At 40.9% G+C, this 14,694-nt stretch overlaps 1 protein-coding gene across 23 annotated transcripts in view; it reads right to left on the bottom strand.

Moving 5' to 3' along the window:
• The window catches only part of celf2 (cugbp, Elav-like family member 2), a 186,063-nt gene that overhangs the window by 39,008 nt on the left and 132,361 nt on the right, over positions 1-14,694 (bottom strand). For all 23 annotated transcript variants that reach the window (XM_067489734.1, XM_067489739.1, XM_067489727.1 and 20 more), the window contains 2 exons: positions 5,386-5,434; positions 569-703 (listed from right to left, as the gene is read on the bottom strand). In XM_067489734.1, the coding sequence (XP_067345835.1) occupies positions 569-703; positions 5,386-5,434 (184 nt within the window). The remainder of the gene's footprint in view (positions 1-568; positions 704-5,385; positions 5,435-14,694) is intronic.

Below are 14,694 nucleotides of genomic sequence, written 5' to 3'. Positions count from 1 at the left end.
TAAGGAATCTAGAATAGAGTTTTTTGAAAGGTTTAAACCAACTGCCTCCTGAAGTTTTATGTCTCTAAAAGTTTGCTGCCAGAAGACACTAATCACCACAGTTTACAGTAACAACACTGACAGCTTAGGAAAAACCTCCAGTAAAAGACAGTGAGGGGAAAAACATTTGAGAACAGGCAAATGAGCTGCTCATTATGCAGTAAAATACTGTAAGGTAAAAAAATAAAAGATAAATGGTGGTGATTTGGTTTTAAAGCCTAGTGTTTTTTTTAATGAAGACTATGCCTACACACACATTCTTAGCTTTGTGCATCCACAAACACTACAAATTGCTTACTTTAATACAAAAAAGTTTTTTATAATGAGACAGTGAGCCCCTGGCTATAAAGCCAGCTTCAACCAGCCAGTTCCTGTCACACACAGTTCAAATACATCCGCCAGGACTTAGTTTGAGTCATGAGACAAATGGAGTTAATGAACTGCAGCAGCTACTGGAGGCTGTTCAGGCAGTAAAATTCACATCAACAGCATCTAAGTGTGGATGAATTAGAGTCGGAGCGACACACACCTCTGCTGAGTCCATCGGGTCCTCGGAGGATCCGGCACTCCTCAATCTGTCCAAACGCAGAGAACATGACCCGGATGTCATTCTCGTTGCACTTCTTCGACACCATGCCGATAAACAACTTCCTGTCTTCCACCGCTGCGGGGAAGAAGAAAAGACAAGTCCTCAGTTAGCTTCGCTCCATTGGCTCCCGTAAAACCCAGGACAGAATTTAAAAATCCTTCTCTATACAAAGCCCTTGATGGTCAAGCGGCATCTTAAAAACCTCATTGTAATGTATAATCTCAATCTCTTAATATTTGGGGTTTTTAGAGTTTTCTAAAGCAGAATGGGTCTTTAGCCATCAAGCTTTCTCCTGTGGAACCAGCTCCCAGCTCAGGTTTGGGAGCCAGACATCCTCGCTACTGACTTCAAACTTACCTTTTTGATAAAGCTTTTAGTTAAAGTTGGCTCAGTCACTCTGAGCCCCCACTGCTGCTTCAGACCTACACTGCTTCAGGACCCCCCTCGTTGCACTGAGAACCTCTCCATGCATTGACATGCAACCGTTGCTATTAACCTTACGTCTTCATTCCCCTGTGGCTGTGCTTCTCCCTCTCCGTCTCCCTCTGTCTATGCAAGTATCCACAGCTTCAGAGCTATGGATTTCCAATGTGCAGTTGCTGTTCTGGATAATAATTCAGGCTAAAATATTGTATTTAATGTATTATTTGTATTTCTTTAATAAAGTAATAACTGATGGAAATTTTGAGTAACTTTTTTGCCAAATGTTAAATGAGACTCCTGAACTAAAGGCTTTTCCCTTTGAATTGTTCTACAGATTATGTGACTAGCTGTTCTCTCCCGGTTTCAATCCTTTGTGCTAAGTTAAGCAACCCAGCTGCAGAGGGGTAGCCGCAAATTTATAAGTAAAGCACAATAGCGTAAAGTCCTAATTCCTACATTCTAGATCAATTTCTCTCAACATACATTTAGCTTGTTTGAAGAAAAATATAACAAAAAGAAAAGACAACACAACAGCAGAAAAATCCCGAAAAATAGAACGAGGCAGAACAAAACACACCAATCAAAAGAAATGGTCAAAGAAAGAGAATAAAAAGAGACAGTGGGAGAGAGATGAGGACAGACAGAATTCATGTATTTCATCATGCCATCTGCGAGGCTCTGATCAATGTCTCATTATCACTTCAACGCTGACTGCTTGCTGAGACTCTCCAGCTTGTCCTCTCTCACCCTCTTCCCCCCGTCTACCTCTCCTCCTTCTTTCTGCCCCACGGGTCGCTCTCTTTCTCCTTCCATGACACAATCCCTCTTTCTCAGGTGCAATCTCGAGGAACGGGCGCTGGCTGCAGGTTAACGGTGAGAAACTCTGGGCTGCGTGAGAGCGAGGTTACGTGTGAATCAGGCTGAGAGCGAGACCCTCAATATAATAACAATGTGTGTGTGTGTGCGTTTACGTGTTTCCACCACATTCAATGTAATGCTAATCCAATTCATTTTTAATGAGGAAACTGTCAGCTCTTACCGCAAGGCGAAAGAGATAAGCGGTCTGTTGCACTCTGGGAAATCAATAGCGCACTTGTTTGTTTTGCTGTTTGAATTGTTTGTGTGTTTAAAAAACAAACCGTCGGGATACGCTGCCAAGATAAGTGTTGTTTCAAAAAGCCTTAACTCCTTTGTACACAGGCTGTGTGTGCGTGTGTGTGTGTGTGTGTGTGCGCATCACTCCAGAGGAAGATTACCACAAGTCTAACAGCAATGTAATTAATTTACTCTGTGTCGATAGAAAACAGAGAGAGGAGATATCTTTACAATTGACTGTTTCTGTTTTTCGGACGAGGCGCACAGGCAGGCGGGTGGGTGATAAGACTCATAAAGCCGGCACTGGGATGATCTGGAGTCAGTTTTGCATTCTGGGATAAATTGGAGCTGAATTGGCTTCATGCTGAGCTTTACACATTAACAGATACAAAAAAGAACCACAAAGGTTTAGAGAAAACAAACAAATAAAAAAAAAACTGCATTAGATTTACCAATAATAGTTATCTCTCTGTTATACTGTAAACTCTGTCTCTGCCACCATCTCCTTCACTGACTAAACTAATAAACTTCTGAACAGCCATTTGTCACTGTTACGCTTACTCCAACGGTGGGTTTATTAAAGAACATTACCCTTAAGTGGATTGATATGTTATGTATGGACTGCTCCATATTTCACCATTCCGGCTGTGACTAACGGCTGCTTTATTAAGTTCCGCCATCGTTACCCCGACAGTTATGTCTTATAAAGTCACATTTCGCCATATTTCAGTGGAGCAGATGATGGCTTTTATAAGGATTTCTCCCCTGCCTTGCTGCATACTGTCTTTTTATTGTATTCTCCTGCAGTGGACAGTGATATAGCAGGTGGCTTATGATGGCTCTCTTTTGCCAGTGTGTCAGCTAGATGGTCTCCTCAGTGGTGTCAATTTATGGCAAAATCTGCTTTTAATATGTACACACACAGGTGTGTCTGCAGGTGACAGAAAAACACCTTCAAAACTTTGTGCTCTCCTTTTTAAATCTACCTGGGACCAGATTCTAAAGGCCGGTTCATCCAATCGTAGTTTCATAGTCTACATTTTCATATTCTGCTCAATTACTCACCTTTACGGGTCGGTTCACCCAAATTGCAAAAACACACATTTTCTCACTTAGCCATGCAAATAATCGCAGGGCTCAAAGCCCAGATGTCTTGAGCTATGTCACCCTAAATCCACCTACATTTCTAACACCATATTTCATAGGGAAATATTTAGATTTTAAGCTTTTGGAGCCACAAAAAAAGAACTTACACTAGCTTCCTTTACGGTGTTTGACGGAACCTTGTGTAAATCAAGTCAAAACATTTAATTTTCATCAGCCATCACGATCAGATCAGTTAGTAATTAATTTTTCATCATCTCACTTTAGGTTTAGGTAGTTTAGCATTGATATCCAGTCCAATATGGCCCTTGAATCCAATGGACAAAAACGTATATACTGCAGACAGTAAAAGTTGGGTCAGCTTTTGAGACCCGAATGTCTCCACAATGCCTTAAGAGCAGAAACAAACAAAGGTATCAGTGCTTTTGAAATTCATGTGATCAGACCGAAAACTGCTTTGACTAGTGCAGTGGTGGGGACAGAGAGACAAAATCTGATTGGCCACCCCAGGTGCCACCTCCCATCACGGTGAGAGGGTGGTAGGTACTGGCTTTGGAATTTTCAGTACAATTTTATACCAGTTGCAACAAGGCAGACTATCCTTCAGAGGGATGGAGTTTGTTTTTACCTCTCCCTAACTGTTTATTAAAGGTTTAGGACTGTTTGGAGTCAAATTATATTAACAACATTGCATTAGCACTAGTACCACGACCTGTGTGATACGAAAAATGAAAAGACATCATCTGGAGGAGTTTTCAGCTAGTAGCAGAGAGATATTTTAATATAGACAGGGCAGAGGGATGGTTTATGTCATTTATGTACTATGCATGCACTCTCCAAAGAACCACAGGGAGCGAGTTGAAAATCTGTGATGCTGCTCTTAAGTTTCCAAAGTAAATAATATCAATGTTGGTAATGAACCTGACGGATAATGCTGAGAGTTACTACTGCCTTGTAAAACTGTCCCTACTGTATCTGAGGACACTAAAATAAACACTACTTTCCTGTTAATTTTCTGTGTCCCTGCTGTACCTGTGTTCCTGTCTTTTGAAAATACATTTCTGAGTAAACATTTACTTTGTTTTCACCTATCTAGTCAAAATATTAGGCCTCCTATGACATTGAAATGAATTCATTTGCCCTTCATTTCCTAGTGAAACGATTCAGATTAAAAGGTACTGTACAGGTGTGTGAGTGGTGCCCAGCTTCAAATCCCTGTGGTGGTTCTTCATCGTTTTGAAATGGTGGGCCAACCTTCAAGTAATTAAATCACATTATTGAATCTAATCCATCCTGAAATTATGCAATGATCACAGCATTTCACTACGAAATACATAACAGGAGCTAAAAACATTCAATACGCAGCTTTTTAAAGAAGTAACTCTGCATTAAACAGTTAGACCCCAGATCTGTGAGCGGTTTTGTTTTGAAAAACAGCTCACTTCGTCAGTGGGAACTGACTTTTTGTTTTGTCTGGCTGAAAGCCTCCGACAGGCTAGGTAAGTCATAAAACATTTATAGTTGGACTAACACATGTATCTAGTCTTTTCATGGAATTTGTTTACAATGAGAGGGACATAGAAAAAAGGCTGACGCATCCTTTAAAGAAACTCTAATACTTCCTATAGTGAATAATGTCCAACAGCCTCCTAGTTAGAATCAGAAGGAATGGAGGAAGAGTCTCTGTATAGGAAATCAATTCAGAACTGGATCTGCAATATGTCATTTGGAAATAGGGCGATCTGAGGATGGAGAGTGTGTGTGTGTGTGTGTGTGTGTGTGTGTGTGTGTGTGTGTGTGCGCGTGGGAAGAGTACATGCAGCATGTTTGTATGAGTGAGCAGCCACAGGGGAGAGAGGCTGGTTCACCACAAGGCCAAAACGATTCAACTTTCTCTGACCTCTTTCTGAGGCACCTTAATAATTCATCACACATATAAAAATATATTTATATATATCAGCATTTCCCCCTATCGCTCTCTTTTTGTATTCCTCTCTACGTCTCCCGCTCAGTCCCTCAGTCGCTTTTCCCGTCTGCCAGTCAACAAGCGAGCAAACACATGGGTGAGATAGCTATTACCCAGCAAATTCAAAAAGGCTATTGATGCATGTGTGTGTGCATGTGTGGTCACTCACCGTTAGATTTCTCACTGTCTGCAGGTTTCATCTGAATAGGGTGGTGCATCTGAAGAGACACAAAAGTAGGACAAGATATAATAAAGGCTGCTCTTCCACATGTACAAACACAATCAGATATTTGCTTCATTTAATACTTTTAACCTCATTTTTTTGCATATCCACAAATTCATACATATTTACTGATTTACACATGATTCCCAAGTTCAATTTTGACAGCAGGATCTAAAAAGTAACGGCTCTTGCTCTGGCTCATTGGGTTTTCCCACACTTTATACAGATCTGAGCCTCAAGACTCTTTAAACTAGTTTGCTAATTCAAGGAAGACAAAAAAGGGAAGAAGACAACAGGAAACTAACGAAATACAAGACCAAGAGCAGGAGAACAAGATCAAGAACAAGGAGAGAAAGAGGTAAAAACACAAAATCAAGAATGAAATAACACCATCATTGTAAAAATACAGTATTATGCAGTACTTTGTTTACAGAGGAGAAAGTGACACAAGAGCTTGTTTTTTCGTCATTTCTTCTACATATTTCCAGCACAAGTTTTGGAAGTCTGGCATTGTTCGAACTAAATATAAAGAAGTTTAAAATGAGTCTTTTAAACAGATGGATGACAGAGAAGCGTCACATATAAGGTCTGCAAACATCAAAAAGCTGTGGTGCATTATCAAATAATCCCAAACTTTCAGCGCTTAAAATAGTTTATGGTGGTTATTCGTCTGTCATGCTCACACACACAGGGGACCTGAAAGATCAATTTCCATAAACATCGTTTCATTGCGTTTTGCCTTGTTGGGAGTAGTTACTGAGTTTAAATTGGTTACCCCGACTGACTTAAAGCTACAATTTAAAATGATCTATCCTGCAATGCCCAGCCCTGTGTCTCTCTTCTCTGCATTGCTCTGTTCAACTCCACCACGCTCTACTCAGGTAGCCATCATTATGCATTTACAATAAATAACTTAACTATTCTAACACAAATAATACAAATGATCTGCCTCACTCAAAAGCTTGTGGAAGTTACAATGTCTCCTCCACTGCTAGTCCAATTCAGTACTTTAAGTCTGGGTCACAGGAGTCTTCAACATCACCTCTCCACAATAAGCTAAGTTTGGTAACGTATTTCTGGTTGAGAAAGTGATACTGTATCTTTAAGATGTGTGCATTCACTTCTTTTATTTATTTGTATTTTTTTCTTATTCAGAAATACAGATTGCATGTTTATAGCAGATGTAAATGGGTCTAATGCCTGCATTTACACTTATCTTCTTAGATATTGGATGTCTCTCTGATGTGCCCAAGAAGCACTCTAATTGAGCTGAATGATGGATGTGTATATAAGGTGGTGGGTCTTCTTTTATGGAAAACAAGAAAACACTTCACAGATGAGAAGGCTTTGTCACCTTGCTCTCTCTGCCCCCCACCCCCCAATCTCTCTTCCTCTGTCCCTTTTTTTATTTCCTCCATCTCTCTTTCCTTTATGGGAGATTATGTGGCTGTTTGATCTGCGGAGAGACGAATGACAGTGATTCTCTAAATCTAGCCCGGTATCAATCACACTCAGAGTCAAATACCAGCCGTGAGTGAGTGAGTGTGTCTATGTGCATGTGCATAAGTGTGTGTGCATGTCCGTATAAGTGTGTATGGTGCCCTGTCTTACCCATAACGCCCCTGGGCTCAGTCACGCTGTGACAGAAGGCTTTGATCTTCCAATTCTATCATGCACCTTTATCCCAACTCTCCCCCTCTTGCTCTCTTCCTTATCATTTTCACTCTCTGCTTTTTTCTTCTTACAGACCTGACCCAGACACACACTCACACACTTCACATAATACTCTGAACATTGATTAGTTTCCGAATCTGAGCGATTGGGGCAAGCAGTCTTGGAGGAACAAAAAACAAATGAAGACATAATGGATGAGTAGCTCAAATGAAGAACACTTTACACCTACATCTACCAGTTCCAGAGCAAACAGCAGGTGAAACAAGTGGGAACAATGATTAATTGTGGAATTCAAGTCAAATATTAGGCAAGATGCAATTACTTTAGTTGTGGATTGCAATACAACAAGGTAGCAAATGTCTACATGCTAGAGAAGTAGGGGTGGACCCCAGAGGTGTAAGAGTGCCCACAAGGACAAACAAATCCTGCAAAAGTGCCCTCTTCAGTCCCCCCCCCCCGGTTGTTTTCTGCAAATGGGCCCCACTGAATGTATCAGATGCCCTTCGGATAGTTTTTTGCCTTTGCCCTTCAAGGAGACCAAGCACCCATTGCTGAAGAAAGAAGATAAAAACGAAATGACAAATCACAACAAATAGTCTAAAAGATGGAAAGAAACTTTAAAGATGTAAGGTGTCACTATTGAATGCTTCACACTGCAGTTTTTGATGCATTTTAGCCAAAAATGTTGTTATGTCAGGAAAACAATATAGCTACAATAAGAAAGAAAACAAAAAGTGAGGAAACAACAAAATAAAATTACAACTCAGTGAAGGCAGAATGTTTCTTGCAGGATGTGATGCATTTTCATGCATATGGAAGGAACTAAGAAATGAAAGAAAAATACAAAGGACTGAAAAAAAAAAAAGAAAGGGCTAAAATGAAATGCAGTGATGGATGGATGCCTCAACTTGAAGTCTGCAGTGCGCATCTGCCACAAATGTCTTTATGAACAAAAGAATGAAAAGAAAGAGAGAACAAAGTAAAGAAAAGCTAGTATGAAAGTATGAGAAAAACGCAGTAAACAATTGACAGTTAAAAAAACAAGGTAAGAGAAAGACGGATGAATTCGAATGAACAATACAGCAGCAAGAGAAAGGGAAAGAGAGAGAGAGAGACAGAGACAGAAGGGACACAGACACTGGACAGACATGAAACCCTTCAGGCTCCAGTCTCGGTACAGTATCACTAACACAAGGACGCATGCAGGGACACTGATGAGCTGTCTGCGTGTGTGTGTGTGTGTGTGTGTGTGTGTGTTCTAGCATACACTCACTTTGGCCAGCACTACCAATTACAAAGGTCTGTCTCTGTGTTTGTTATTGGTGGGCTTACGGATAGAATTAGGTTTAAGTCAGAGTTATGGTCAGGCCTGTGGCTGTAAGGCAAGGGTAAGTGGCTACGAATGTGTATGTCACTAAATGTCCTCACACATATAGAAAAAACATGTGTGTGTGTGTGTGTGGGGGGGGGGGGGGGAAGTCATGTCAAAGCAAACCTGGAAGTCACATCGAGTCAGTTCTCGTTAATCCATTTCAAAGTCTGTCCTCTAAAGGCAAGAAAAAACAGAACAACAAAAACAAAAGCTGTGACAGCATCCGCCGCGCTGCCGTCATTCACTCTTGAAAAGCACCGACAAAAGCTTCCACGTGCACGAACACACAACTACACAGCCACACGTATATAAAAATAAACAGGACACACACATACACACAGGTACAAAAACTCTGTCTGGCTTTCAGGCATCTCCTCCTTAGGTCTGTCTACCCAGAATGCCCGGCGGGCGGTGGCGCTGTCGACACGTTTGATCTCCGCGAGCTCCCACCGAGACTCACAAAGCAAGACTCTCCTTTGCTATCCCACAATTCCACAGTGCTGTTTCTTCTTGCCTGGCAGGCCCACAGCTGCAGTCTGCCATTCATTATGCACTCAGCGGGAGCCAGGCAAAACTACTAAGTCCTCGCCGCGCTCAGGCTCATAAAAAGCACAGAGAACCAAAAGCATTCGACGTAAAGCCATGTGTGCAGCTGGCCTGATGCTGCGCTGGCATTTAGCTGTACAAATGCATCCTCCTAGTCAGCAGGCTGCTTAATCTACTTCCTGTTTGTCTGCTATGTGAGGGTTAATTCTCCCTCCTGTCCTAAACATTTCTTTTCTAATTTCTTCTCTGCTCCTCCTCAAATTGATTCCAATTTTTTATTTTTCTGGTCATCTATATATTCAAATAAAATGAGCTGAATACATTGTGGGACAGCCGCACAGTTAATGACAAAGTGACAAAGTAGAATGGAATTTCCTGATCGGAGATTATCAAGTAGTAAAAGTATGTCCGTGCTTTAGGGCTGTATTATTTGCTTGTAAAGCATCTGCAGTGCACTTGAAGTAAAGTGTCACCATTTGTTTTTAATCATTTTTGGAGCACTTGAATTGCCTTATTACAAACTGCATAGTTCAGTTCTGATTGACTGAGTCACACTGGGCGCCGCTGTAAAATACATGATAAATTCACACCTTTGAAAATCGATTAACATTTAATTTACATATTAATGCGCAAACTGAAAGTCACCACTCACACCGCTAATAATGAGCTGCTGAGCCACCGTGTTAGTGCAACTACATTGCTGTGAACAACAACTCCTTGTAGCTGCTCAATCACTGCAAAGTAATGTGTTATATTTATTAGCCTGCTATAAAACTGCTTAATTTATCTGAATTTATAGCTTTGCAGGCAGCAGCTACACAGTCACAAGAATCAATGCTAATTGTCTGTTCATTCATTTCCAAATGAAATGCAACTTCATTTCATCCATCCTCTGGTTGCAGGAGTACAAGTTCTCAGGTTTGAATTGGAGCTCTTCCTCCTGACTGAGAGACACAACATGTGCAGCAATAGACAGTTACTCATAGTTCATGTTACCAGCTTACTAACTACAGACCACTGAAGAAACTAAAAACAAAACATCTACTCACTCACTCAGACATTTCTTTTCTATCACTTAATAATCAAACCTGTATTTGTTGCTAACAAAACAATTACTTGAATGAGTGCAAGTCAGTATACGAATATACGTGAGTGTGTGTTTGAAGGGTTTATGTGACAATGTGTTCATATTTTATCACCCAGCACACTAGCAGACATTTAAACGGGGACATGGACAGACAGTCTAATGAGTATTCTGTTTTTCAGAAACCAGACCAGTTGAACCCCTGGGGAAGGGTTGGTTTTGGCAGCTGATTTAAATCACAACTGTTCACAGCTACCCACAACAACATACCTCTGACTTATTTTGCTGTTGCCATCCTCTCCGCCGTAATCTCTACATGAAGCTCTTCTAGTGTTGCCGTGGTTTCAGTTTATGTTGTAGAAAAAAGCGGAAGTTCACAAGAAAGAAACGCCATCATCAGTCAGGTGTGATTAGGCCTGACTCTGCCCCCTCGTGGGTGACATTGGGTGGGTAACTGTGAGGATGACACGGCACAGTTGTGTCCATCCAATCACTAGCAGATATTTATGCATGACTTAAACCATAAGGTCCACATTACACCAGAGAAATCAGTGCTGTGGGCAGCCCGGATGGATTTTACAACCTTCCAGTAATGGGGCAGCCTCTTTAATGACTCCCCTCCCTCTTGCTGGCTGAGGCGAGGTGTCTATCTGTCGCACTAGCTGATGAAATGTCACCATCTGACCCCCTCTGTTGCTTTCAGCTTTTGAAGCTTTATATCCTTGTCATGTACAGAGACTACTGGCATCCTGACCGGCATTCAGGCGACACCTTCTCCAGGCTCCTGGTACATCGAGTGCAGGAAACCCTACACTTCCTAAATGTTAACTGCTGCTCCTAGGTTAATGTTATCCCCTCTCACCTCCTCTGCTCTGCCAGTTTCTTCCAGAAACGCTCTGGTTCTTAAAAGGTCAGAGGTTGACTTGTCTTGGAGCCAGAAGACTAACTTGAGTCTCATGCTGGGAATAGGATGAGTGTGTGTTGTGGGTAGAATCTAGGGAGTGTGTATGCGAAGAGAGTGTTAATGTCTGAGTGTTTGTGCCCTTTGTCAGCAGTTGGTGCCTTCAAAGCAATGGCCGAGTTCACATGACCAGAATGTGTGTGCCAAAAACTGACGAGTGCACATACTGTACAATACCAAACACAGACGTCTCTCTCTCTGCCTCTCTTGCTCTCTCTCTATCTCACAGACGCACGTACACACACAGACAGTGATCACAACGCTCTTTCTCCTCCCACCTCTCTGAGTGTGTGACGGTGAGGTACTGGGTCAAAGTCAGACAGATGGCTCTCACAGTTGGGATTCAACATCGGTGACCGAGAACATGCAACTGACCACACACACACACACACACCTGTAAGTGTATAGCATACTAGCATGTACACGCCTAAACTCACACTCACAAACTCAGAAGAGCAGACACATGACCTACCGACAGTAATCATCATCAATATTACAAATGACAGCTCACCTAAATATTTTAGAAAAACCTCATTGATACTTTGGTTCGACGTCCGTCCTAAAATTATCAGGGGGTCATGTTGGGATTTTGTACTTGTACTGTTCGTATCTTAGTTTAATCTTTGTTTTTTGTCTTTTGCTTGTATGTTTTGTAACTTTTTGTCTCTGGACATTTTCTGTGTCGTTCTGGTTATTTTTTTGTCTTTGTCAGTTTTGATCTCTGCTTGCATATTTTCTGTAGTTCTTTGTTCAGTCTCGGTCATCTTGTGTCTCTTTTGTTCATTTTGCATCTTTATCTGAGTTCTGCAACGGTAAAACAAGAAAGAGTAACCTTCACTTCAAATTCGGGCCCGGGGCCCGGGGGGGGGGGGGCTGTTTTAAGCTTTAAGTAGTTTGAGACATGAAACATGCCTGTCATCAGACACTTCTAGTTTAACACTTGATGTTTAGTCACAAAAAGTCTAGTATTAAAAGTTTGCCAAATAAAAAGTAAACTTCAAATTGTTGTCCTTTGTCCACACAGTTGACATATTACAAAAACACCTTCTGCTTCCTCACGTAACTCTGACAAACACCTTGACACGCACTTCAAAATGTGCCTTTCACTCTCACTCTCCATTCAGCAAACAAACGACTATAAATTAAATTGTCCTTTACAATATCCCTCGTCTTAGCAGCGCTTAGTGCACAGTTAGCCTACATTATCCCCACTTCATTTAGCTCAGTAAACAATTAACCCAGCGTGCGTGTGAGCAGAATGATTGAGGGATCTGGCATTAGCTATGCTGCGTCATGTCTCCACACTAACCACTCAAAGTGTATAACATAGTTAGCCTGCATTTGCAGTCACTCCCCTCCTCGTCCCTCCATCCTGTCTCCCCCCTAGAATCAATATGCTTAAACGCCACCACCAACTTGGAAAGAAAAGAGGGGTTAGTGGAGTTAATTTGCAACAAGCGATTAATATTTCTTGCGTTAAATAAGAACACACACACACACACACACACACACACACACACACACACACACACACACACACACACACACACACACGCACACTCTGAGGGTCGGCGCATCGATGAGGTCTGTCTTCCTTCAGCCCTGTTTGTGATAGCATTTGGATTTCACTACAGCAATTACAGCCTTTAATTGAATTGATTTCGATAATGAGGCTCTGTAATGACACCGCTGTGGGAATGGTTGTGTATATGTGTAGGTGTGTTGTTTTCAATGAATGAGCTACTGTTGTTTTCCTGAACTTTAATGATCTGTGAGGTGCCAGACAGAATTTAAAAACGAGGGCACACATATTCAAGACATGTCTCTAATAGCTGTGTACTGGTCAGTTTTTAGAAACCCCTTGTCCGAGGACTAACCTTTCTGCTTGTTGCATAATATCCTTCAGTCTATAACACATTAATGTTTGATGACGCACAGCTCAGAACATAAAAAAAGTGAATATCCTACACTGGTGTATTTCCGCTCTTTCAGGCATAGCACTGCATACAACTACTTCCTAGATCCGTGGGCACTTGTGGCAGTTCAGTTTCACACTAATTTGTGGCGGTGAGCTGCCAAAAACTTAAGTACTATGAAGAGTAAATCAGCTGGTCTATCAGTCAGTGGGAGTTACCTCATCTTTTTTTCCTACCATTCAGCTCGCCTGCTTCTTATGTGCTGCATGGAGAGCTATTGTGATAGAGCAGCGATATGTGTAATAGGCTCATGCTTGAACAAACAACACACTGACAAGACTGTGGACATAAAACATTCCTCCCCTTGCTGCACTACTATCGAGCACTTTGTAGAAAACACACACTTGTGCAAACTCGAGAGTATGCCCAGGTGTGCGTTGGCTGAAAAATGGGCTGATGTGGTACATTTGTATGTTTTACTGACATCTTTGCTATGATGGCTTTATTTTTATGACGTTATAATAGTAGTTACTGTTATAACGGCGTTACGATCTGTTGGTCTCAATCTTGTTTGAGATGCTTTTTATGGCAATACAACCAAATCTGTATATGTTTGGAAATAAATGGCAGGAGCTCGACAAAATTGGATTCTCTGTAGCTTAACATAGTTTATGGGTTATTAAGACATACTGAGTGGAAGGCCATTTTGAAATTTAGAAAGACTTTTTAGCAGCTGTTTATAATAAGCACTTGGAACAATAACCAACTCTACAAAATGAATGATCCGATGAGCCTAAGGGCTTTAATGTTTTATAGTATTTAAAGTGTTATAAATGAGCTAATAATGATTTATAGAAACGTAACAGGGCTTTACACACTAGCTGGTGTTGTTCAGCATTAATCAGTCCCTCCAGGATTTCACGATGTTGCAATCACAACAAGTAATTCAATGCAATTATAACATTATTAAAACAATGCATCATGCATCCCATTTGTTTTTTGTAAAGGCTGTCACAAAAATCAGGCATTTTAGGCCACAACAATTTCAAAAACATCAGCAAAATCCTGGAGGGGCAGCCTAATAGTTTAAAAGTGATTAAATGACATCAATAAACACATCTTTAAAAAGTCATGAGCCTTTTAAATCACATGCTTTAAAAGACAATGTCCATCAGCAAAAACAAATCTGAACTATAAGGGTAAGTTAACAAGTATTGCTAATGGCTATAAGAATAGTTAATAAGACCGTAATACATTTTATAAATCATACATAATACATTACTAAGAGCAACCTTTTAGTTGCCCCAGTGTGTATCATTTTCCAAGATATTACTGCACTAATAAAGGGTGCACTATGATTAATAAAGCCATACTTAGATTAGAAAACAGAGGTCTGTTTTCTAAACTTTCTAAAGTCAAAGCCATTTTTGAAATGTGGGACATAAGACTGAGACTAACTCCTAAGTCTGGCAATGTTAATACAATGTGAAGAGAAACACATGGTCAGATTAGGTATACACTGAAAAATGACTTTCATCAGTCACAAAAGAAAAAAATAAATAAACACAAAAGTGACAATGAATGACAACAAATACTAAGTATGAAAGCAGTCAACGTCTTAAAAGTCCATCATTACTCAAGCAAGGGACTCACAGTTCCCTTCAAAAGCTGGAACACTCCGAGTCTTAACACCACAGGGGCT

The sequence above is a fragment of the Channa argus genome, chromosome 21 (assembly GCF_033026475.1).
Source record: "Channa argus isolate prfri chromosome 21, Channa argus male v1.0, whole genome shotgun sequence".
In the NCBI taxonomy this organism is placed as follows: Eukaryota; Metazoa; Chordata; class Actinopteri; order Anabantiformes; family Channidae; genus Channa; species Channa argus.
The sequence above is the reverse complement of the archived record's forward strand: the minus strand, read 5'-3'. Positions and strand labels throughout refer to the sequence as shown.